Consider the following 22,563-nt stretch of genomic DNA (forward strand, 5'->3'; position numbering starts at 1 on the left):
GTACCACTTTTAACAGGACAACAAACAGATCCAAAACATATACGAACTACTAAAAACTACAAATAATAATAATAATAATAATAATAATAATAATAATAATAATAATAATAATAATATTATTATTATAATATTATTATTATATTATTATTATTATTATTATTATTATTATTATTATTATTATTATTATTATAACTGTTATTATTATTATTATTATTATTATTATTAATATTAATAATATTAATAATAGTTATTATTATTAATAATAATAATAACTATTATTATTATTATTATTATTGTTATTATTATTATTATTATTATCGCAATATTACAAATTTTTAAAATATTTTACATTAAAAATGTAAAAGATTTCAAAATTTAGCATTATTTAGATTAAAGTCTTGATCTTTATTTATTGGCATATTTTTAATGAAAAAATATAAAGTGAAAGTTGGTCAAAACTCTGTTTTTCATTAACTAACGTCTTTATTTTTTTGAAATAATAACTATGACTTAAAAATACTAGCAAGCTGTAAATGTTTTAGTTTACATCAATTTTAAGGATGGTCGGGGTACATGCAAAATCAACAGGGTTTTTTTTTCTTTATATCATGCTATGATGTCATTCCCTCATCAAAAACAGATCCTGGAGTGTTGCTTTGTGTCATTTATGCATTTCTGAGAAATCCTTGCATCTCGGGGATGCCTTAACCCCGCCTATTTACTCAAAGCTCCACCTGTGCGTCCTCCACACATATACACCAGACTAGGCAGCATCATAGCAAACACCTGGCAGAACTACATGTCTGCTGCTGAACAATGCTTCCAACAACAGTTGTAAAGAAATCAATGTTGTTGTGATGACTTTCTAAAGGCGGAGTGTCAGAAAGGGTAGGAGGTTCTTAAAGAGACAGAGACCAATTTCAAGGTGTCAAATATGACACAAAGTTAAACATGTTTTATATTGTTTTTTGATATATACAGCATTTTTATAACAACTGAAAGCAACATAGTTTCTTGATTTTGCTATAAAGCATAAGCAAAAAAAAAAACACAATACCTTTCCTTTAAATAAATTCTAAGTGGTGTGCTATATAAATCCATTTACTTTCACCAGCTGGTGAAATGTAACATCCAAAATATAACATTTGTACCGATTAGCAAAGAGAAACATGACGAAAAATAGCTTTGTCTACTCTAATGGGGGTTCTGTTAGGTCATGTCAGTCTTTTGTGAATTTATGACTAATTTATATCTAAAATTACAAATAATAAATATCACAGCTCGTGAGAACTGTACCATCTCAAATCAAATATCAAATATCAGACAAATCAAACGTCCTCCCAGTGATACAATAAGGATTAAAACTCCCTCAAAGATGTGCACTGACTTTATTCTAAAAAAAAGAGGTTTTCTGCTTGGTAAGCAAGTAAATAAAAGTTCTAATTTACTGACAGTATGGTCTTCATTAATAAATCAATATCCAGTGACATAAATAAGAGGCGGTAAGATTTCCAGTACAAGATGCAGAAAATCTAGTTTTTCAGATGCATTCTCAGATGCAAGCCACAAGTTAAAATTAAGTAAAAACTGTTGTAAAACCTCTCATTGTTCAAATTACCATTTACTTTTTACTGATGATTATTGCTCTTGCAGCAACAACTGGAAAAAAAAAAAAAGAAGTGTTGCATTGAGTTGCACAAGAAGACACTGAATCTTCTTCTGGTTTTGACAGATCCCTGAGGAGTCGTGTCAACCCCACGCTACTGATTCCTCTGCAGTGTCTCCATCCACGGTGTCAGGCATGTTTACAGATTACATAGTAAGACACACAGTACCTTTTTTATGCAGACACACCCCTTTGTCAACTTAAACACCTAAACTTTGATGTATTTTACTGCAAATCAACACAAAAAAAGTGAGGGGGGGGGGGAAATGATGCCTGTTTAAAAGTTTTACAAATACAAATCTAGAAAGTGTGGTGCACTTGTATTCAGTCTCACTAATTTGGTGTGCAGAACCATCTAAAAATACCCCGGTGTGCATACTTTAGTTCTCTCAGTGTCCCAACATATCTGAGACAAATGATGGTTCGTTACAGCAAGGCCTCTTTAGGAGGTCGGACCAAAGGAGGGAAAATACAAATACATGCCGCACTCCAAAATGTCAAAACCAGGTAGCCCGCTCCTTCCACTCAGCAGCTATGCGCTCCTTTGTGTTGGTCTGTCACATAAAACCCCAATAAAACACACAGACGTTTCTGCTTGTAACTAGGAAAGAATGTGAAAAGTTTCACACTTCTGCGAAGCCACTGGAGGTCATAAACGGTTCGCTGATGTGCGTCCTGTAGAGAAGGTAAACATGAGGCTCTTCTGTTAAAGGAGATGTGGTTATGAAAATTCACGAGTTTACTTTTATACCGTCGTTTAGAATGGAATATGTAACCGGTGTTTTATTATAAACAAATAAGGAAAAGAAATAAGGAAGTGCGAGTAGAAAAATAGTTCCTGTAAAGCTCCGGAGAGAATCTTGTGAAGGACAAAGCAACAGCGTCGGTAAAACGTTTTCTCCCGATGGCTTCGTCTCGTTTGGGCTGCCGTCCTGAAACAAAGCAGTAATAAAGCATTCTCACATTGTTCCTTTTTCCCTGAGATAATTACAGCTTTTACTCATTCAGGAATCCCGAGCTGTGTGCAGCAGTGTTATTATCGTGCGCTGAGGCCTGAAGTGTTAAACTTGCTAACCTCAGCAGTTGGAGGCGGACATCATATTTATTCAGTGAAGATAAGCAGAAATGCTCGTCTCAGTGTGGCTCCCTCGCATCCAGACACCGTTTGTTTGGTTTTGTTTTGTTTTACTTTTTTTTTAACTTCGTCTTACACCGTGACTCCCCATCAGGAGACATTGGAACCTCTTCTTAGTGTAATAAAAGCGTGACCTATGATATGTTGCCCTGCTTTTATTCCCTCCGGTGACTTATTTATATCCTCAAAGAGCTACAAGTCTCCCCAGGTGAGAATGCTGCCCTTTTGATAATCAATCTTTTCCCCATGAGCCACTTCACATTGGATTGTGCAGCAGGGAGAATTGGTGTCTGCCTGAGCCAGGGGCACTCCCAATGGGAGGCCCCAGGGGGGCCATGGCCCCCTCTTCAAAAATGACAACCCCACCAGAGAACCATGTTCAGGTCATAGAAAGGCATACAGAGTCGTCTTCTTTAATCAAGACATAAATGTAAAACTTAATAATAGTAATAATACATTACACTTACACGTACATAGACACACGCATATATTAGTTGCCAAAAGGACTTACTTTCCTCATGTTCCATTCGAATCTTGCTAATGAATATTGCACTTTCTTTATATTTATGTATTTTATCTTGAATTTATTTTTATGTATGCTCTACCTACCTCCTTTAATTACACCTCTGGAGATAAATAACATTTTCTGAAATGTATTGAATTGAATTGAATTGAATTGAATTGCATTTATATACCGCTTTCTGGGACACACAAAAATACACAATAAATAAATTAATTAATACAATTAAAGAGGCAGGATTATGTGTTTTACAGGCACATGTTTCCATTTTATTGTACATTGAGTAAATATGTTACCTTCAGTTGTTAAAAAATGCTCTAAATTGAATGACTTAAATTCGACTTTGTAATCTAATGCCTCCATCTGTCGCTTAAAAAAAACCCTGCTCTTTCTGAAACTCCACCTTCAGGAAGTCATTACAACATGGCTCCTCTACTAACCCTTTATCAAAGCTTTTACAGCACTGCACTGAAAAATGAGCCAAATCCACAGTTCTACCAGGTGTTTGCTAATTGCTGCTGGCTAGTCTGAAGGAGCAGAGTCAGGGTTTAAAGGGGAGAGCTCCTATCTGAGGTGGAAACTTGGAAGCTACAGCTCTGAAAATGAGCTTTGTCTCCAAGGTGGAGTTAGGTCCACCCAGATGTTTTGCCCAGGTGAATGGTTGCCATGGAGATCCAACGATTACGCAAACAAACATGAAAGAATCAAGGCAACACTCAGGTAAGTTTTTGATGAGTGAATAACATCATAACATGATATAAAGCTGAAATAAGCCGATTTTACATCATACGGTCTGAAATGTTTTACTGGCCTGGCGTGGCCACCGTACCAAAATTATTTTCTGGTGGCGCCACTGGCATGAGCTGAGCATTTACACCCCTTTTCTTTCTTCTTTTTTTTTTTTTTTGCTGTCACCAAACACTTAATGACCTAAAAGCCCTATTTTTTGCCACTTGCATAACTGCATAATGATTTGTAAATGTTTCAGCCTCTGTGGCAGGAAATAGACTTGGAGCATTTATGATGCATAACCTTTGTAATTGTGGTTGCCTCACTGGAGGGTTTTGTGCTGCAAATAAGAAAAGGAAAAAAAAAAAAAGAAGAGCTCGCTCCTTCATGGCGAGGCACCGACTCCCCTGTGACCAGCGGTTGCACATCCACACACAACGCGGACCGTCTGGGGCGTTTGGCTTTCACGGCCTGTGAAAACAGCCTTTGTTAAACAACAGCATTCCTCACGACTCACACTGGTGAGCCAGTCATCATACACCTCAACCCTCCAGTCCCCCCACTCCCACCACACACGCACGCACGCACACACGCATACACACACACCTCTCATGTAGCCACACTTACGGTCCCATCCCCTGCCAAAGCACAGCCGTCTACGGCACAGAGAGGTCACCTAACTGCTGACGCTACACACTCCTGTTTTGCAGCTCAGAAGCTCCTTCCCCATAATGTCCCCATAATGAGCTTGCACTGAGATGACCCACCGCAGCACACACTGACCTTTAGAGAGTGTGTGTGAAGTAAATTAAGACGGTATACCTGTTACAGAGCACATCCACAGTGTTGACAAACAAAAACAAAAAAAAAAACAAACTGTTGCTTATTGTAAGTGTGGCAGATGTTTTAAAATATATCTAATTTTTAAATGTCATCAGTTAATTTTTTTTCCAGGATGCACTGAAGGTGACGCAAGTGTTTTGTGACAGGAAGTTTTTAGCATGAAGTTGTACGATTAGAGCCAAACACGTCGCCCAGAAGTGTTTGCATTTGTACCAGATGGCACAACAAACACTCGTATCAGTGTTTGATTTTTACTGATCTGGAGCTCACACTGTACCCATAAACACCAAGAACTCAGATGCATTAGGGCTAGTTAGAAAAAAAAAATAAAGATATAAACGTTACATAATTTGATGCTGCAGTTAACTATTGAAGAATACGCAGATGAAAACGTAAGAATGAATTTAGAGCGCCATCTGCTGGAGAAAATACTAAGTTAAAGAGAAGGAGCAACAAGAACAGTGAGTTCGTAGTTCTTCAACTTATTCCATATAAATGAATGTATTTTAAGAATTTTGTATATCTAAAGTAAGAGATTATATCAAATTCATGTTTTTCAAAATGTCTGAGGAGATTTTCTCTCAGATTCTCATTAGGATTTGGGCTGGGCCGTCCTTACGGCTTTGATCTAAACCGGTGGTTTCTATGGTTTTTGTTACAAGAACCACCTGATCCTGGTTTTCCAAATAAAACCGTCTTTATGTGACTTTCTAAAAAAATAAAATAAAATAAATAAATAAAAAAAGAAGTACACATAGGACTTGGCCTTTATTTAGGTTGCCGGGTTATGCCAAACGTTACAGAGGGTTGTGGTTTATCTCTGTGGTCAATTTAAACTAAACGTTGAAACTTAGGAGTTTAAAGTTAGAGAAATGATCAGAGAAACCAAATGAAACCAGTCAACAACAGATCTGATGTAATTCACCTATAAGTGGAAAATAATCAACAGAAATAAAGGCTTTCATACATTAATCATCATTAATCTAAATAACAAGTTTTACTTAGCAATAAAGTCCCTAAAATAAATTAGCTTTCCAAAAATATTCTAATCTATGGAATGGTTCTGTATATTTGTTTTGCTTAGCAGTTAGCCTTGACTTTCAGCGTTTAGAAATAAATCCCATTAGTTTTCAACATGCTTGAATGAGTCAAAGCAACAGTCCAGTTATGTTTTTGATGACTGAATAATTTGCAACATGGTATGAATTTCAAAAAAGTTGATTTTGCATAAGAGCCGCCATGAATCCCTTCAGGTTGGATTCACAGCGTATGTGAAAGAGCATCATCCCCACAGCATGATACTGCCACTACCATCTATCATTTCTCATCTTCTTTACAGTCATGTGAGACAAAATATCAGTGCATTAAAGATGCTTGGATGCTTTAATCAACTACTTTAGTATTTATTTTAAAGTTTGATGTTTTAAATGTTGTCTGGAAATGGCATAATTTAAAAGCATATAAAATAAAACCTCCATTTCAAACACATTTTTTCCACTCTTTGACCTCTCTACATAGAGGAAACATCACGTATATTGTATTTAAGTGATTTTCTAAGCCAAAAGGCTGCCGTCATTTGCAGAAAATGCCAGTTTCTGCAAAGGAACCATTCTCATGCGGTTGTCAAGCAACTGCTATTAAAACAAAGACCAACAAAAACACATCCAGTTGCTCACGATGTCCATATGAAGGCCTTCATGTTTCCTGCTGCGTGTCTTGTGTCATTGTGTGGAAAGATGGAACCCTGCAGATGAAGTGACGACAGGGAAAAAGGACCTAAAAGCTACAGAGACGGTCAGGACACGGGTAATTTACGGCAAAGGCGACATTGCTGAGTGAAACAGAAAGGCAGGAATGACACACAGGTGAGCCGTGTTTTTAAAAATGTCTTTAAAGGAATACAGTGATGTGTGCACTTCTGCGGGATTAGTCAAAAATATTTCATCATGTGAACGCTGAGCAAATAAACCTACTTGCGTATTTACACAAATGAATAGAAACAAGTTTAAGATTTTAACAATCTTTTTAGAGCAGATCCCAGTTCTGTGACATTACTTGGAACTATTAGCTGACGCAGATTTTGGTTTATTCATAATTGTCATTTCATTGCTTTTAGTACTTAGCACAAATGAAGAGAACATATCAGTAGAGTTTAGAAAAGTATTTTCACGTTTATCTTTTGAAAGAACCAAAACAAAAATCAGAAAGAACATGGGTTAGGTTGATAAGACAGAAAAACACATTTGACTAAAAGAGATTTCAACCGTCAACCTTATTCAACTGATAATTTGAAACTTGGAGAAATCCTGAGACCTAAAATCCGACAGAGAACTCCAACAAATGACTCAACACCCAACCATAAACTGCAGCGATTGACTGCAGCGGAGCTCTTATCAACCTAAACAGCATTAAAGACAAAAAGAAGCACCTGGATACGCAGCAGCTTATTTCACTGAAACCAACAACTTTTGTGGCAAAACAATTTACAAAAACCTTCTGAAGCAAGAGCTGAAAAACTCTCAGCTCCAACAAAAATACTTACAAGCTGCAGTTCTTGCCAAAGGGTGTGGTGTTTAGCACTAAGCATGCTGGGTGCCAAAAAAGATGTAAATGGTTTCTGATTTTAAAAAACTAAGTGATTAAGATAATAATGATAATATATATTTTTTAGAAATTGTCCTCTAGATAAAACTGTCCTGTTTGATTCAGTTTTGGGGACATTATCTATAAACAGTGGCCAAATGTTTGGATTCAACTGCACTAGTTGTGGTTTCTTACTCACAGGAGTGAATGTAAAAAGATGAAGCCTGACATGGAGGCTGTTGCACAACCAGAGGTGTGATCCAACCATGACTGAACTGGGTATTCACCCAAAATAACCAGAGGGGGGCTTGTGTCTCTGCCAATAACATATCTCATAGATGTCATTTGTTTTCAATAAAAAATAAATTTAAAAAAAGTTATCCCAAATGTAAAAAGCGTTCCAACTCCCATCCATTAGCAACAGAGTGACACGGATGAATAAAAATCATCCTAACATTTAATACAAATTCTTTATGGCTTTGATTCAACAAGATCTCAGAAACATTCTTTATAGATTTTGGTTCGCTTCGATGCGACAGCGTTAAGCAGCTGCATCATCCTGCTGGCTGGAGCCTTCTGATGTATGTCATAAAACCATGGGAAGGTTCCTTACAACGGCTGCAAATGGCAAAAGGAGAAGCATTGTTATAATGAGGTGTGTAGGAAAGAGCAGGTGCTTATCAAAGAGACAGATACTCAATTTCAAGGCGTCAGAAAGCAGTGAAATTTCTTTTAAGACGTGTTTGATAAACAGCGCTGGGAAAAAATTAAGAGGACACTTAAAATGATCAGTTTCTCTGATTTAACTTTTTATAGGTACGTGTTTGAGTAAAATGAACATTGTTTTATTCTAAGAACTACTGACATGTCTCCAAAGTTCATATTCACTTAAAAACAAAACTGTTTGAACTCAGTTAGAGCTCAGAAATCGATATTTGGTGGAATAACCAGGTGGTTTTCAGTGCAGTGGGCTCTTCAGTTTTTCCAGAACTGTATCTCATTTTAACAACTGAAGGTAACATAGGTACTAGAAAGAGTTATAAAACAGCACTATGTGCTTTGAGAGGAAAGATGTCCTCTATAGTTACACCACTAGTCTAAATCTGACAATGTTTGTTAGAAAAGTAAATAGTTGCTAGAAAGATAGAAAGGCCTTAAGTCCAAGAAATAAACTAAATTCATCTTTGAAGAATCTGTTTAAGCAAAAGGCAAAGCATAACTTTAGTTGCATCTTATGTTTATTAAAATAACTCAGACTAAATATTAACACAGAAACCTGTTGGTAAGTCACTCTAATAAACCAGACTTCATTAATGCAGTTCGCAACCTGATCAGTTATCAAATCAATCACATCAAAAGACCAAACGTTTAACACAACTCTTTGGGTTGCGCTGCAAAAACAGAATCTTATTGTAAATGGAATACTCTGTAAATGAGACTATTTCTTTTTTCATTGATATTAAGGAAATATTGATTTAAAACAAGCTCCAATATCTTGCAAATTAGTTTTGTCTTATTTCAAGTGTACTCAAGATATTTTCACAAGAAATGAAACCAAAATGATTGGTAAGACTCTGCTTCTGTAGTGCATGAAATTCTTATGTAGTTTGAATTCTAAAAAGAAAACAATATTTTCATGCTTTCTTTTAATTTTGGTACAAACAAACAGAAATTAACTTTCGTCATCTCACGCAACAGGAAAAAAAAGAAGCAGAAGTCGGTACAGATTTGGTAAAATGATCTGGTGACTGTACGTTTCAGTCCTCTCTCAGGTAGGCCTCGGGTGTCTCCTCTTCGTCGTTACTCCCCTCGAGGGTAGCGGCGTGTTGCGTCATCCTCTCGACCTCCATGACTTTAGTCTCTGCCAGCTTCTTTTCTGCATCCACTGAGATTTTCTGGGCCTCCTCCACCTGGGACTGTGCCAGCTGAATGTTTGTCCTAACCGTGATGGACGCGTTCTCAGCTCCTGAGAAAAACACACACACGCACGCATACACACAAGTACAAAACGCTCAAACATACGTCAAATCGCATCGAGTACAGACGTGAAAAGCGGGTCGTTAGCCAGGCCCAACTCGTCTGTCTTCTCCTTTTGTGTTTTCGCCCAAAGGACCCACAGAGTGACGGCAAACGATCCGTCCGCTGTCTGGAGAGATGGGAGATGAAACGGAACGGGCGAAGAACACTTCGAATCACACACCTGATATGTACGCAGCCTCGGCCGCTGCCTCGCACAGCCTGATGGCGGTGACCCAGGTCAGCTCGAAGCGCTTCTGTTCGTCTTGTCTGTGGGTAACCTGCCACAAAAAAATGCAAGAAGAAATTTACAGCCGCCTGCTTTGATTTAAGGTTTTTAGTTGGAATGGACCAAAAACCATGAAAAAAGACACAGAAACTGACCTCTGCACGCTGGCTAATGATCACCTGCCAGACCGTATCTTCTTCTGCTGGACTCAGTTTCCCCAGGGAAGCTAAATATTGCCTTTGCAGGGCGATGAGTGTGTGCACAGCCTGTGCGGAGGCAAGGGGGACAATTTTCACCGTTTACACTCAAAAGCAAAGACACATTTATAGAGACATATTTAAAACCTGGAGGATTTTGGGAAACATGAAGGGATTTATTTAGAGACCTTGTAAGTTGTTAGTTGGTGAAGATTGCACTCTCAAGAGAATGATGAGATGAGAAGTATTACTAGTGTAGATAACATAAATGAGTTATTTGGTTTAATTAGAAAATATAATAAATCAAAGCTTTGTGATTTTATTTATGTCCATATGCACCTTTTTTTTTTTTTGGCAATTTTATCTGTCATTTGCCCCCCCTTTTTTGCAGTGCCAAAAATTCAACATGTTAATTTAAATAATCTAATTACATAGATTTGAACATATTAAAAATTGCACATGTGGCGAACAAGCAAACTCTGCAAACAACAGCGACGGACAACGAAGCCGCTATTCTTGGCCGACTGGGTGTTCATGTTTGCTTCTAAAAAAAGATCTGATGGGACGCTGGAAAAGTTTATTGTTTTCAAGTTGTGCTAAGCTTCAGTTAGCCTATCAGCGAAGAGATTCAAGCCTAAAATAGCATCTCAATGCTAAACATGGAGCAGCAGCAGCGACGTCCCCAGTGCTAGTGCCAGCGTCTACAGTGCACATTTCTAAAGACGTTCTGTGAATGATCAAACGATCTTAAAGCACTGGAAAGCTGAATTTGTAGAATAGCACTTTACACCAATCTGTTGGTTGAATAACCTAAAAATAATTCTGTGAAAATAATACATAGTTTTGTTCTTAAGCTAATATGCCTATTTATTCAATAATTTATCAGCAAAGACGCATCTTGAATTGACATAGTTGCTTATTTTGTTGATAAAGTTGCAGATTAAAATGGGCTTAATTGCAACTAATTAATCAGAAACCCTGCAATTAACTCGAATAAAAATTATAATTGAGTCGTTTTGTCGTTTGAAGGTCGAAAAGTGTAAATAACTATGTAGGTGTACTCATTTTGTTGCTGCAACAAAGCAGAAGTGTGTAGAAAGGAGGGGGAAAAGACCACATACCTTCAGTTAAACTTTTGGTTATGGTCCATTAAGAGCTTCAGCAGCACATGTAAAGTATCAATCAGTTCTAACAGTTAAGAGAAATGGTAGTCACAACACGAAGCCATACCTTTGCATACTCTGTAAGAGCATCCGTCAGAGCCAGAGTGGCCTGAGAGAGAAAAGTGCTTGAACTGTCTGTCACCAGAGAGGCTGCTCGTCTCACCAGAGAGTCATGAGAGAGGTTTTCAACCTGCAGCAGGGGGTTCAATGAGTTTACAGCAGCTGAAACGTCCAAATATGCACATTTTCGGCTGTCAGACTCGCCTGTTTAAAAGGTACAGCACACAGACTTCCGCTGACGGCGAGAGAAGCAAGGACACTTGTCCATCTGGGGGATTTCCGGACAGCAGGTTTTATCCTGGACAGGTATCGAAAGGAATTTCTGAACAGAAAAAAATGAAGTTATATACAGATAAATAAACCAGAAAACAGCGAGGGAGAAACACTGATTTAACTTCCTTGTTGTCTGGCGCTGCCCTACTGACAATCTCAAAACAAATATGAGAATTGCGGCAATCAAACAACTGCTGTTTATTCGCTCATATTTCCATAAAGAAACAAAAAAATAAAAAATAAATCAAAGCAAATTCCACGTATTAAATAAACCAATGATTGTGTCACAATATCTAAATGTAAACACGACCAACCTGAGGAAACAGAGACACAAGGATCTCCTCCACAGCGCGGCCATGCTGGTCCGCCACAATAAACTGTCCTGCCCTACTGCAGAACAAAGGTTCCCCCCGTCTTCTTCCTGGTCATTTTACAACGTGCATTGTCGCCATCCCGTGGTTCTTAATTGCAATACAACCCTCTCATTAAATAAATAAATAAATAAATAAATAAATAAATAAATAAATAAATAAATAAATAAATAAATAAATAAATAAATAAATAAATAAATAAATAAATAAATAAATAAATGTAATTAGAAGCTTTTAGCATTTTTATTATTTTCTGTCAAAAGACAAAATAGGACAAGAAAACAATTCTGGATCTATCCTTCTAGTTAACATTCAGTTACTCAAAGATCATAACAACTTAAATTTCTAAGCATTTTTCCTTCATCCGTTGGTTTACACATGTATGGAACTAGACTGCAAAGCTATTGGTTCCATTCCTTGCTTCTCTTATCAGACAAATTGAACCATTCTGCCCCCCCTGTGGTTACTGATTAACATTCCCCGCCTCTCCATGTTCAGTTTCTCTGTACCTGGTGGTGAGCAGACATTACGTCAATAAATGCTTTCTATCAAATACACTCAACTTTTCATGTAAACCAGAGCAGAGGGATAAAACCTTCAAATCATTTATCTCTGAGATCGCTTGTTTATGTGTGGTAAACCAGCATCTTGCTACAATAAAATCATGTCTCTTCTTTCATTGTTGTTTTAAATATTATTGATAAAATCATTGGGTCACGGCAAGGTGTTAAAAGGTTCAAGTGAAATGCACACAGTTAACATTAGATTATCTTAATTCATAATACACACACACACATATATATATATATATATATATATATATATATATATATATATATATATATATATATATATATATATATATATATATATATATATCTCGCCGAGCTAAGATCCTGTGGGACTTCCAGATCCAGACAGACAAGATGGTAATGGCGAACCAACCGGACATTGTGGTGGTGGATAAAGAACAGAGGAAAGCCGTTGTGGTGGATGTAGCAATACCAAGTGATTACAACATCAGGAAAAAGGAGCATGAGAAATTGGAGAAATACCAGGGCCTCAGGGAGGAACTGGAAAAGACCTGGAAGGTGAAGACCACAGTGGTGCCTGTGGTCATCGGGGCCCTCGGGGCAGTCACCCCCAAACTGGAGCAGTGGCTCAAACAGATCCCAGGAACAACATCAGACATCTCAGTCCAGAAATGTGCAGTTCTAGGCACAGCCAAGATACTGCGCAGAACCCTCAAGCTCCCAGGCCTCTGGTAGAGGACCCGAGCTCAGAGGATGAAACAGACCACCCGCGGAGGGTGAGAAGGGAATTTTTTTATATATATATATATATATATATATATATATATATATATATATATATATATATATATATATATATATATATATATATATATATATATATATATAACTTTGGCTAAAACCTCTTCAGATGCAGATTAAATAATTTTCAGCTCTATGCATAAACTCAACAAATGGACAAAGCACTGATTTTTCATTTCACTGTTTTTTGTTCTTTTTTTTGCTGCTTCAAGCAAAGAAAAAAACTCCTATCTGAATCAGCTTTATTAACAGAGATTGCATGAACAAACAAGAAATTTGGCCTTATTTTGGCACCCACCGTATACAGACATTAAGGAGGAATAATAAACATAAGAGAAAATACAGAGAGAAAAAGAACAAAATAGACCTAATGGTTTTTTTTAATAAAAATGTGCTAATATATGCAAATATGCTTATTTTATTCCACAATGGAGCAGCTAACTATTCTGTGTGTTTACAAAGTGTCCAAAGGCTGCAATTAATATAAAACAGTTTAAGGACAATACATAAAACTTTATAATTGTTAACACATTTCTATCCCCTCGTCAAAATGTTTTAAAAGAATTAGGAAAGCAAAACAAACACTTAAATGTGAAATTCATACAATAATTAAAACATAAACATTATGCTCACAGTTCTCAAATTAAAATCCACATATGGAGGATTATCTTTTACATTACACAGCAGCAAAAGACTGTAACAAACTCCAAAAAAGTACTAAAGCTGAGCATCTTTGAATCAACAGAAACTTTTAAAGGTATTTGTCTGAAACCTGCACATGCTTTGGCTAAAAATTTTATGTCAGTTTTATCACAAGATGCCCTTGACTAGAGTATTGTTTTTACTCTTTTATGATCTCAAAGCAATATTCAGTTTGGCCTCTTCATGATTTCCATTTCTAGGCTGGAATGAACACCCAATGATACAGGTTCAAACATATACCCTCTCTCATATTTGGTTAAATCCCCCATAATAAGTTTCACCAAAAGCAAACGTTTCATAGGCATCAACAAACTCCTGGAATAACTTTGGCTGGTTGTAGAGTTCTGTTAAACTAGCTGGTTTAATAGAACCAAAGAAATTTGACTTTGTAATTTAACACCTTAAAATTGCGCCTCTGTTTCTTTAGAAACTCCTACCCTTTCTGAAACTTCAACTTCAGGAAGTCATCACAACATGACTCCTTTATTGCTCAGCAGATGTGCAGTTCCACCAGGTGTTTGCTAATTGCTGCTGGCTAGTCTGAAGGAGTTGAGTGGGGGTTCACAGGGGAAAGCTGAATCTGTGAAGCGAAGGCTTGGAAATTGTAGCTCTAAGTAGGACAAAACGTTTTGTCCTTAAAGGAGACAGGTGTTCTGCAAAATAAATGGTCGCCATGGAAGATTAAAGGATTTCTCAAATATGCATGAAAGAATCAAAGCAACACTCCAGGTATGTTTTTGATAAGAGAATAACTTTATAACATGACTTAGAGCTCCAAAAGCTCTAAAGCACGTTTAGAGCTTTTGGAGCTCGAATTTAGATAATATTGCCCCTTTAAGCATAACAGTGATACCAAATCCAGATCTACACTTGTGTTAGATTGAAAAAGAAAACTATCATTGAGCTTTCAGAATCCAAAAACTCTGAATTAACTCTTCTGTAAATTGTCTGTAAAGTCAAATGCTTAGTTAAAATAAGTCAACATCTCAACCAGAATAATTCCAGAAACTGATTGATGTCAACACATGGAGTGTGGGCAATGAATGATGCAACCAAATATCACCTGAAGAGCATATATTTGATTTTCACTTTTTGTGGATAAGAGAAAATCCACACTAAAATTAAACTTGTGTGCATCAAATTAAGTTTTTAGAAAAATATATAAAATACCTGTTAATTGATCTGACCTGGAAAAAAAAGAATGGTTGTTATTCGTCTGTGAGAATCCACCAATGATTTAAATTCTCATTTTGAACACGTTTAATTTTTATTTTTAAGTTCAATCAGTTCAACTAACCAATAATGCAAAGGTTTTGTTTAAAATATGTTTTATGAAAACACTACAAGCATACAAAGTTGTTCTTGTTTGTATTCATGTCCAGGTTGTTTTTCTCATGTTTGGAGATGGTAAACAGGTTGTTCTTTGAATAATTAATGACAATCTTTAAGCATCGCTTTAATGAGCTTCAGAGGAGCTTATTAACACACACAGGAGCACAGTCAACAGGCTAATTATTATCATCATTATTGCATGGACAAAAACAACTTCGGATGAAAAACAAAGCAAGATGAAAAACAAAGCAAGATCTTCAGAGTCTAACTCTGCCCCATGACACCTTAAAGTCTTTACAACTGTACAAGACTCTAAATACACAGCCAAAGTTAAACACATACACTATTTTTTGTTTACTTTCTGGTTGTCTTAACAGTAACTTGCAAAAGTATTCATAACCTTAAGCTTCTCTGCAATTTGCCAATTTCGCTAGGATTTTATGTGACAGATAAACACAAAGTGGGGAATAAGTGTGAAAGGTTAGGTTTGAGGTCAGCCTTGATCCAAGGTGGAAACAAACAAATAAACAAACAAAAATTTAAATTATTATTATTTTTTACATTTTGTCAAAATAAAGAATGTCAAAAATAATTATCAATAAAATTATAATAATAAAATCATTAATGGCTGTTTCACAATCAAACCCGTCTTATGCTGACCAGCCTTATTTGCACTTCATGTCTTTAAGGTTGGAAGGCCTCTTTGCCATCACACTAATCTGTAGCGCCATTAAAAGATTATCCATTAGATTAATGTCAGGTCTCCCTCTCAGTCACACCAAAACATACTTTTACTTCTTGTCAAATTAAACATGCTGGTAAAACTAAACAATTATTACTTTCCTTTATGAATAATTTTGGACTTCTCAGTATCTGTTTAGCAAAGCTTTATATTAAATATTAATTCCTACTTATTGGACAATTAATTTTCTCAGTTTGTTTTAATTTTTTACCTTAGTTTATATACTTTATCCATCATCCATATTGGCTTTCTTGATATATAGCGAGAAAAATAAGTATTTGAACACCCTGCGACTTTGCAAGTTCTCCCACTTAGAAATCATGGAGGGGTCTGAAATTTTCATCCTAGGTGCACGTCCATTGTGAGAGACATAATCTAAAAAATAATAAAATCCAGAAATCACAATGTATGATTTCTTAAAAATAATTACTGTATTACTTGTGTGTTACTGCTGCAAATAAGTATTTTAACACCTGCCAATCAGCAAAAATTCTGGCCCTCATGGACCAGTTAGTCCATCCATCCATCCATTTTCTTCCGCTTATCCGGGGTCGGGTCGCGGGGGCAGCAGCTTCAGAAGGGAGGCCCAGACTTCCCTCTGCCCAGCCACTTCCTCCAGCTCCTCCGGGGGAACCCCGAGGCGTTCCCAGGCCAGCCGAGAGACATAGTCCCTCCAGCGTGTCCTGGGTCTTCCCCGAGGCCTCCTCCCGGTGGGAGGAGGCCTCCCACCTCGCGTCCAGGAGGCATCCTGACCAGATGCCCGAGCCACCTCAACTGGCTCCTCTCGACGTGGAGGAGCAGCGGCTCTACTCTGAGTCCCTCCCGGATGACCGAGCTTCTCACCCTATCTCTAAGGGAGAGCCCAGCCACCCAGGAGGAAACCCATTTCAGCCGCTTGTATCCGTGATCTCGTTCTTTCGGTCATGACACAAAGCTCATGACCATAGATGACGGTGGGAACGTAGATCGACCGGTAAATCGAAAGCTTCGCTTTTTGACTCAGCTCTCTCTTCACCACGACGGACTGGTACAGCGCCCGCTTCACGGCAGACGCTGCCCCAATCCGCCTGTCGACCTCCCGCTCCCTTCTTTCCTCATTCGTGAACAAGATCCCCAGATACTTAAACTCCTCCACTTGAGGCAGGACGACCCCCCTAACCCGGAGAAGGCACTCTACCCTTTTCCGGCTCAAGACCATGGCCTCGGATTTGGAGGCACTGAGCCTCATCCCGGCCGCTTCGCACTCGGCCGCGAACCGCTCCAGTCAGAGTTGCAGATCACGTTCCGATGAAGCCAACAGGACCACATCCTCCGCAAAAAGCAGAGATGCGATCCTAAGGCCACCAAAACGGATCCCCTCAACACCTCGGCTGCGCCTAGAAATTCTGTCCATAAAAGTAATGAACAGAATCGGTGACAAAGGGCAGCCTTGGCGGAGTCCAACTCTCACCGGAAACGAGCCCGACTTACTGCCGGCAATGCGGACCAAACTCTGACACCGGTCATACAGGGACCTGACAGCCCGTATCAAAGGGCCCGGTACCCCATACTCCCGGAGTACCCCCCACAAGGCCTCCCGAGGGACACGATTGAGCGCCTTCTCCAAGTCCACAAAACACATGTTGGGCGAACTCCCATGCACCCTCCAGGACCCTGCTGAGGGTGTAGAGCTGGTCCAGTGTTCCACGACCAGGACAAAAACCACACTGCTCTTCTTGAATCCGAGGTTTGACTATCCGACGGACCCTCCTCTCCAGGACCCCTGAATAGACCTTAAAAGGGAGGCTTAAGAGTGTGACCCCCCTGTAATTGGAGCACACCCTCTGGTCCCCCTTTTTAAACAGGGGGACCACCACCCCAGTCTGCCAATCCAGGGGAACTGCCCCCGATGTCCATGTGATATTGCAGAGTCGCGCGAGCCAACGCAACCCTGCAACATCCAGAGCCTTAAGGAACTCCGGGCGGATCTCATCCACCCCGGGAGCCCTGCCACCGAGGAGCTTTTTGACCACCTCGGCGATCTCGTCCCCAGAGATTGGAGAGCCCAACCCAGAGTCCCCATGCTCAGCTTCCTCAACAGAAGGCATGTTTGTGGGATTGAGGAGGTCTTCAAAGTATTCTGCCCACCGGCCCACAACATCCCGAGTTGAGGTCAGCAGCACACCATCTCCACTATAAACAGTGTTGGTGCTGCACCGCTTCCCCCTCCTGAGACGCCGGATGGTGGACCAGAATCGCCTCGAAGCCGTACGGAAGTCTGTCTCCATGGCCTCTCCAAACTCCTCCCACGCCTGAGTTTTTACCTCAGCAACAACCCGAGCCACATGCCGTTTCGCCCACCGGTACCCATCAGCTGCTTCTGGAGTCCCACAGGCCAAAAAGGCCCGATAGGACTCCTTCTTCAGCTTGACAGCATCCCTCACCGAAGGTGTCCACCAACGGGTTCGAGGGTTGCCGCCGGACCAGTTAGTCTGCCACTAAAAAGTCCACCTCCACTAACCTTATTATTCTAAAGTAGAAGCACCTGTTTGAGGTCCTTAGCTTCATAAAGACTCCTGTTCACTCCATACAATCAGCAAGACTCCAACTCCTAACATGGCTAAGAATAAAGAGCTGTCCAAAGTCACCAGAGACAAAATTGTAGACCTCCACAAGACTGGGAAGGGCTAGGGGACCGTTGCCAAGCAGCTTGGTGAAAAAAGATAAACTCTTGGAGCAATTATTAGAAAATGGAAGAAGCTAAACATGGCTGTCAAGCTCCCTCGGACTGGGGCTCCATGTGAGATCTCACCTTTTGGATGATCTAGAGAGCCAGATTTAACCTGGCTGATCTAGGGATGATCTCTGTGAAGGAATGGGCCAAAATCCCTGCTGCAGCACAAACCTGGTGAGAAACTACAGAAAACGACTGACCTCTGTAATCACAAACAAAAGCTACTGTACCACATATACATTGATTTCCACAGGCGTTCATTTGCAGCAGTAAGAATAAAATGATTTTAAAAAATCATACATTGTGATATCTGGATTTTTTTTTTGATTAAAATTAAAAAGATGAAAAAAAAACATATAAAAAACCCCACAGGAGCACATGGCCCTCTGACCACCACCAGCAGGCAAGGGGAGTGAAGTGTCTTGCTGAAGGACACCTCACCAACAGAGGCCAATGCAGTGGGAATCGAACTAGCAACCCAATGATTCCATCTTTCCATCCGTTTTCTGTACACCCTTGTCCCTAGTGGGGCTGGGAGGGGTGCTGGTGCCTATCTCTAGTGAACGTTTGTGGGGGTCACCCTGGACAGGTCGCCAGTCTGTCGCAGGGCAACCCACAGATTGAGGGATGAATTCTTACCACCGTCGACATCATCGTCCCAAAACCAGACATACGGCTGAAATAATCATAGAAAGAGCTGAATCAAGTAATCAGAACGGCAAAACAACTAAAATGTTGGTAGTTGTTTTGAATCAACTAACAACCAGGATTTGATAGTTTGTAAATAAATGTGTGCATCGGGCATGTTAATTAGGTTCAGTGCTAAAGATATGACAGCACACCATTCAGTAGGAGTGATTCGTCTTGTTCTTTATCTCTTTATATGCATTAAATTTTCATTGCATTGTAGGTGAAATTCAACAAAATGCTATACTTTTAGCTTTTTTGTTGAAAAAAAGCTAAAAATGATTTCCGTCATGATGATTGAAGTTGTGTGATGAGGATAAACTCCAGAGGCGTGTTGCCATGACGACATTGTTTCCACGTGATTCCTATGTGCATATCAAGGTTTACAAAGAATGTTCAGAGAGCATTTGTGCTCACAATGAGCCATGAAGCCACATCAGAGTTGGAAAGCAACTGTTAATAGAAATTATTTGGTGTCTTAGAACTGTATGCAAATGTACTTTGTTCTAATGAGGATGAGTTAAAGAAATTCTTTGAGGTTCCGAGTTTTTTTGTATTTACCACTGAAATGAGTAACAACACCTCTGTTGTTGGTGGTCAAATTTCAAAGCGAAACATTAATGACAAGGTGATAATTGTACAGATTCTGGTGGGTATTTTTCTTTGCATTAACTCCATGCTGATTGCAACCTTTTTTACTAAGAAAATCTTCTACACAAACATGCGCTACATTTTATTTGTCACCACACTATTTTCTGATTGTGTATATTTAATCATCTCAAATTTGTTGCTGATCTTGACCTATTTTGCCATTCCTATACAAACATGGCCATGTCTTTTCTTTTGCCTCCTGTCATCTCTGTGTAATTATGTCACTTCTCTGACTCTGACAGCGATGAGCCTGGAGCGCTATGTGGCTATCTGCATGCCTCTGCGACATGCAGAGCTGTGCAGCACAGCCAGAGCCCTGCAGGGCGTCCTCATCATTCACAGCCTCAGCTTTATTCCCTACACTGTGATTTTTTTTATGTTGCTTTCTTCAGTCACCTTTAGCTTCTTCACACAACACATCATCTGCTCTGTGGAATCTTTAATTTTGCACAGGTGGCAGGGTCATGTTAGGTCTGCGATCAGTCAGTTTTACTTCCTGATCATGTGTATCCTCATCGCTTTCTCCTATGTTCAAATAATAAAAGTGGCCAAAGCTGCATCTGGAAACAACAAAGAGTCGACACGAAAAGGACTCAGAACTGTGATCCTCCATGCTTTCCAGCTGTTTCTCTATCTCATCCACCTGTGGACCCCTTTCATTGAAGCTGCTATTCTTGAGATTAATGTCAATGTATTTATAAGTGTCAAATACATTAACTATATTCTGTTTATTCTTGCTCCTCGATGCCTGAGTCCTCTTATCTACGGCCTCAGAGATGAAGCGTTTCTGCTTGAGCTGAAACACTGGCTGTTCAGCTGCCCATTCAAGGCCAACATGTTAAAACTGTAATCCTGGAAAGGCAAATTTTTGTCTAGAAATATCTTTTAAAGCTGTGTAATATGCAATGATGTCAAAAAAACATTTTAACTAAGTTGTTAAACATGAAACGTTTGAATTTCTTTATAAATCGATAATTAAAAAGCATGATAGTTCCTCTGTCTTTTGAATCTGTATGTGTGAAAACTTTGTGTGGTTCGAAGCAAAGAAACATCACTGAATGTTAGGGCTGCAGCTCGCGATTATTTTAGGTTTTACCAATTATTCTAATGAATAATTGGTTAATCAGATTTTTTTAAAAAGCACATTTTGCATTTCTTTTTCATTTAATCACTAGCTCATTTTAGACAATATTAGGAAAACAATAGAAAATGCATATTAATAAATTATTCATTTCCTTTTTTATGTAAGAAAATGCACACTTTATTGCCTAAAATGCAATGACATCTTATTCCTTCAGTGATTGCTGGATCATCTGTTGCAACGGATGGTAAAAAGTTGCTTCTAACATAAACATGAGAAAAGTTTAGTTCTTTCTGCTTGACTAAACACCAATGCAGTGAAGGGCTGATCTGTTGATTATTTCTTGAATTAACCATTTAATATTTGGATAGCAAAAGGTGCACTTTTGTTTCAGAATGTGGACAGTGTGAAACAAAAACTAGGTCATCTGGATAGAAAATATAGGTACTGGCCACGAAAGTAGAATATCACGGGAATTTCAATAACTCCATTCAAAAGTGAAACTTGTACATTATATTCTTTCATTACACACTGAAATATTTCCATCCATCCATCCATTTTCTTTACACCCTTAGTGGGGTCGTGGAGGGGTGCTGGTGCCCATCTCCAGCTAACGCTCCGGGCGAAAGGCTGGGTACACCCTGGACAGGTCGCCAGACTGTCACAGGGCAACTGAAATATTTCAAATGTTTATTTTATTGTTGATATCTGACAACTAATGAAAACCCCAATTTCAGCATCTCAGATAATTAGAATATCACTTAAGACCAATACAAAAAAACAGGGATTTTTAGAAATGTTGGCCAACTGAAAAATATGAACATGAAAAATATGAGCATGCATAGCACTCAATGCTTAGTTGGGATTCCTTTTGCCTGGATTGCTGCAGCGATGCAACGTGGCATGGAGTCAGTCAGTCTGTGGCACTGCTCAGGTATGAGAGTCCAGGTTGCTCTGAGCTGATAGAGGCCTTCAGCCCATCTGAATTATTGGGTCTGGCATATTATGTCTTCCTCTTCACAAAGGCTCATAGATTTTCTATGGGGTTAAGGCAGTGTTTCTCAATTCCGGTCCTCACGACCCCCTGCCCTGCATGTTTTAGGTGTTTCTCTTCTGCCACACACCTGGATTGAATACTTTGTGATTAACAGGCTTCTGCAGTACTTGATGGTCATGCAATCATTTGAATCAGCTGTACTGGAATAGAGGCACATCTAAAACATGCAGAGCAGGGGGGACCTGAGGACTGGATTTGAGAAGGACTGGGTTAAGGTCAGGTGGCCAGTAAAGCGGCTCTGTGGATAGAGTAGTCATCTTGCGATCGGAAGGTTGTAGGTTCGATTCCAGTTTCCTCCGGCCACATGCCAATGTGCCCTTGGGCAAGGCACTTAACCCCAAATTGCCTACCAATGGGTGAATGTGACTCTAGTGTAAAGCACTTTGAGTGGTCAAAATGACTGGAAAAACGCTATATAAGTTTAGCTTTGGCACTGTTGGAAAATTAAATCTGCATCTCCACAAAGTATCCGGAAGCAT

The 22,563-nt window shown here is 39.0% G+C and overlaps 1 protein-coding gene and 1 pseudogene across 1 annotated transcript; one reads left to right on the forward strand and one right to left on the reverse strand.

Annotated features, from left to right (window-relative positions):
* Positions 1 to 8,696: 8,696 nt before the first annotated feature.
* diabloa (diablo, IAP-binding mitochondrial protein a) lies at positions 8,697 to 11,880 on the reverse strand. Its single transcript, XM_008424882.3, has 6 exons — positions 11,729 to 11,880; positions 11,346 to 11,463; positions 11,149 to 11,271; positions 9,877 to 9,987; positions 9,677 to 9,773; positions 8,697 to 9,442 (listed from the first exon to the last, which is right to left on the reverse strand). Exons 1-6 carry the CDS (start codon positions 11,770 to 11,772, stop codon positions 9,234 to 9,236), a joined length of 702 nt encoding a protein of 233 aa, XP_008423104.1. The 5' UTR covers positions 11,773 to 11,880; the 3' UTR covers positions 8,697 to 9,233.
* Positions 11,881 to 19,790: 7,910 nt separating this feature from the next.
* LOC103474129 (odorant receptor 131-2 pseudogene) lies at positions 19,791 to 20,910 on the forward strand (annotated as a pseudogene).
* The last annotated feature ends 1,653 nt before the right edge of the window (positions 20,911 to 22,563 follow it).

The sequence above is a fragment of the Poecilia reticulata genome, chromosome 13 (genome assembly GCF_904066995.2).
Source record: "Poecilia reticulata chromosome 13, P_reticulata-male-v2, whole genome shotgun sequence".
Taxonomy (NCBI): Eukaryota; Metazoa; Chordata; class Actinopteri; order Cyprinodontiformes; family Poeciliidae; genus Poecilia; species Poecilia reticulata.

Excerpts from the sequence above, each read along its gene's own strand:
- diabloa (XM_008424882.3), bottom strand. The coding sequence starts at position 11,772 with ATGGCCGCGCTGTGGAGGAGATCCTTGTGTCTCTGTTTCCTCAG. Across the intron at positions 9,774-9,876 it reads TCATTAGCCAGCGTGCAGAG|GTTACCCACAGACAAGACGA; the intron begins GTCAGTTTCTGT and ends TTTTTGTGGCAG. Across the intron at positions 9,443-9,676 it reads CGAGGCTGCGTACATATCAG|GAGCTGAGAACGCGTCCATC; the intron begins GTGTGTGATTCG and ends TGTTTTTCTCAG.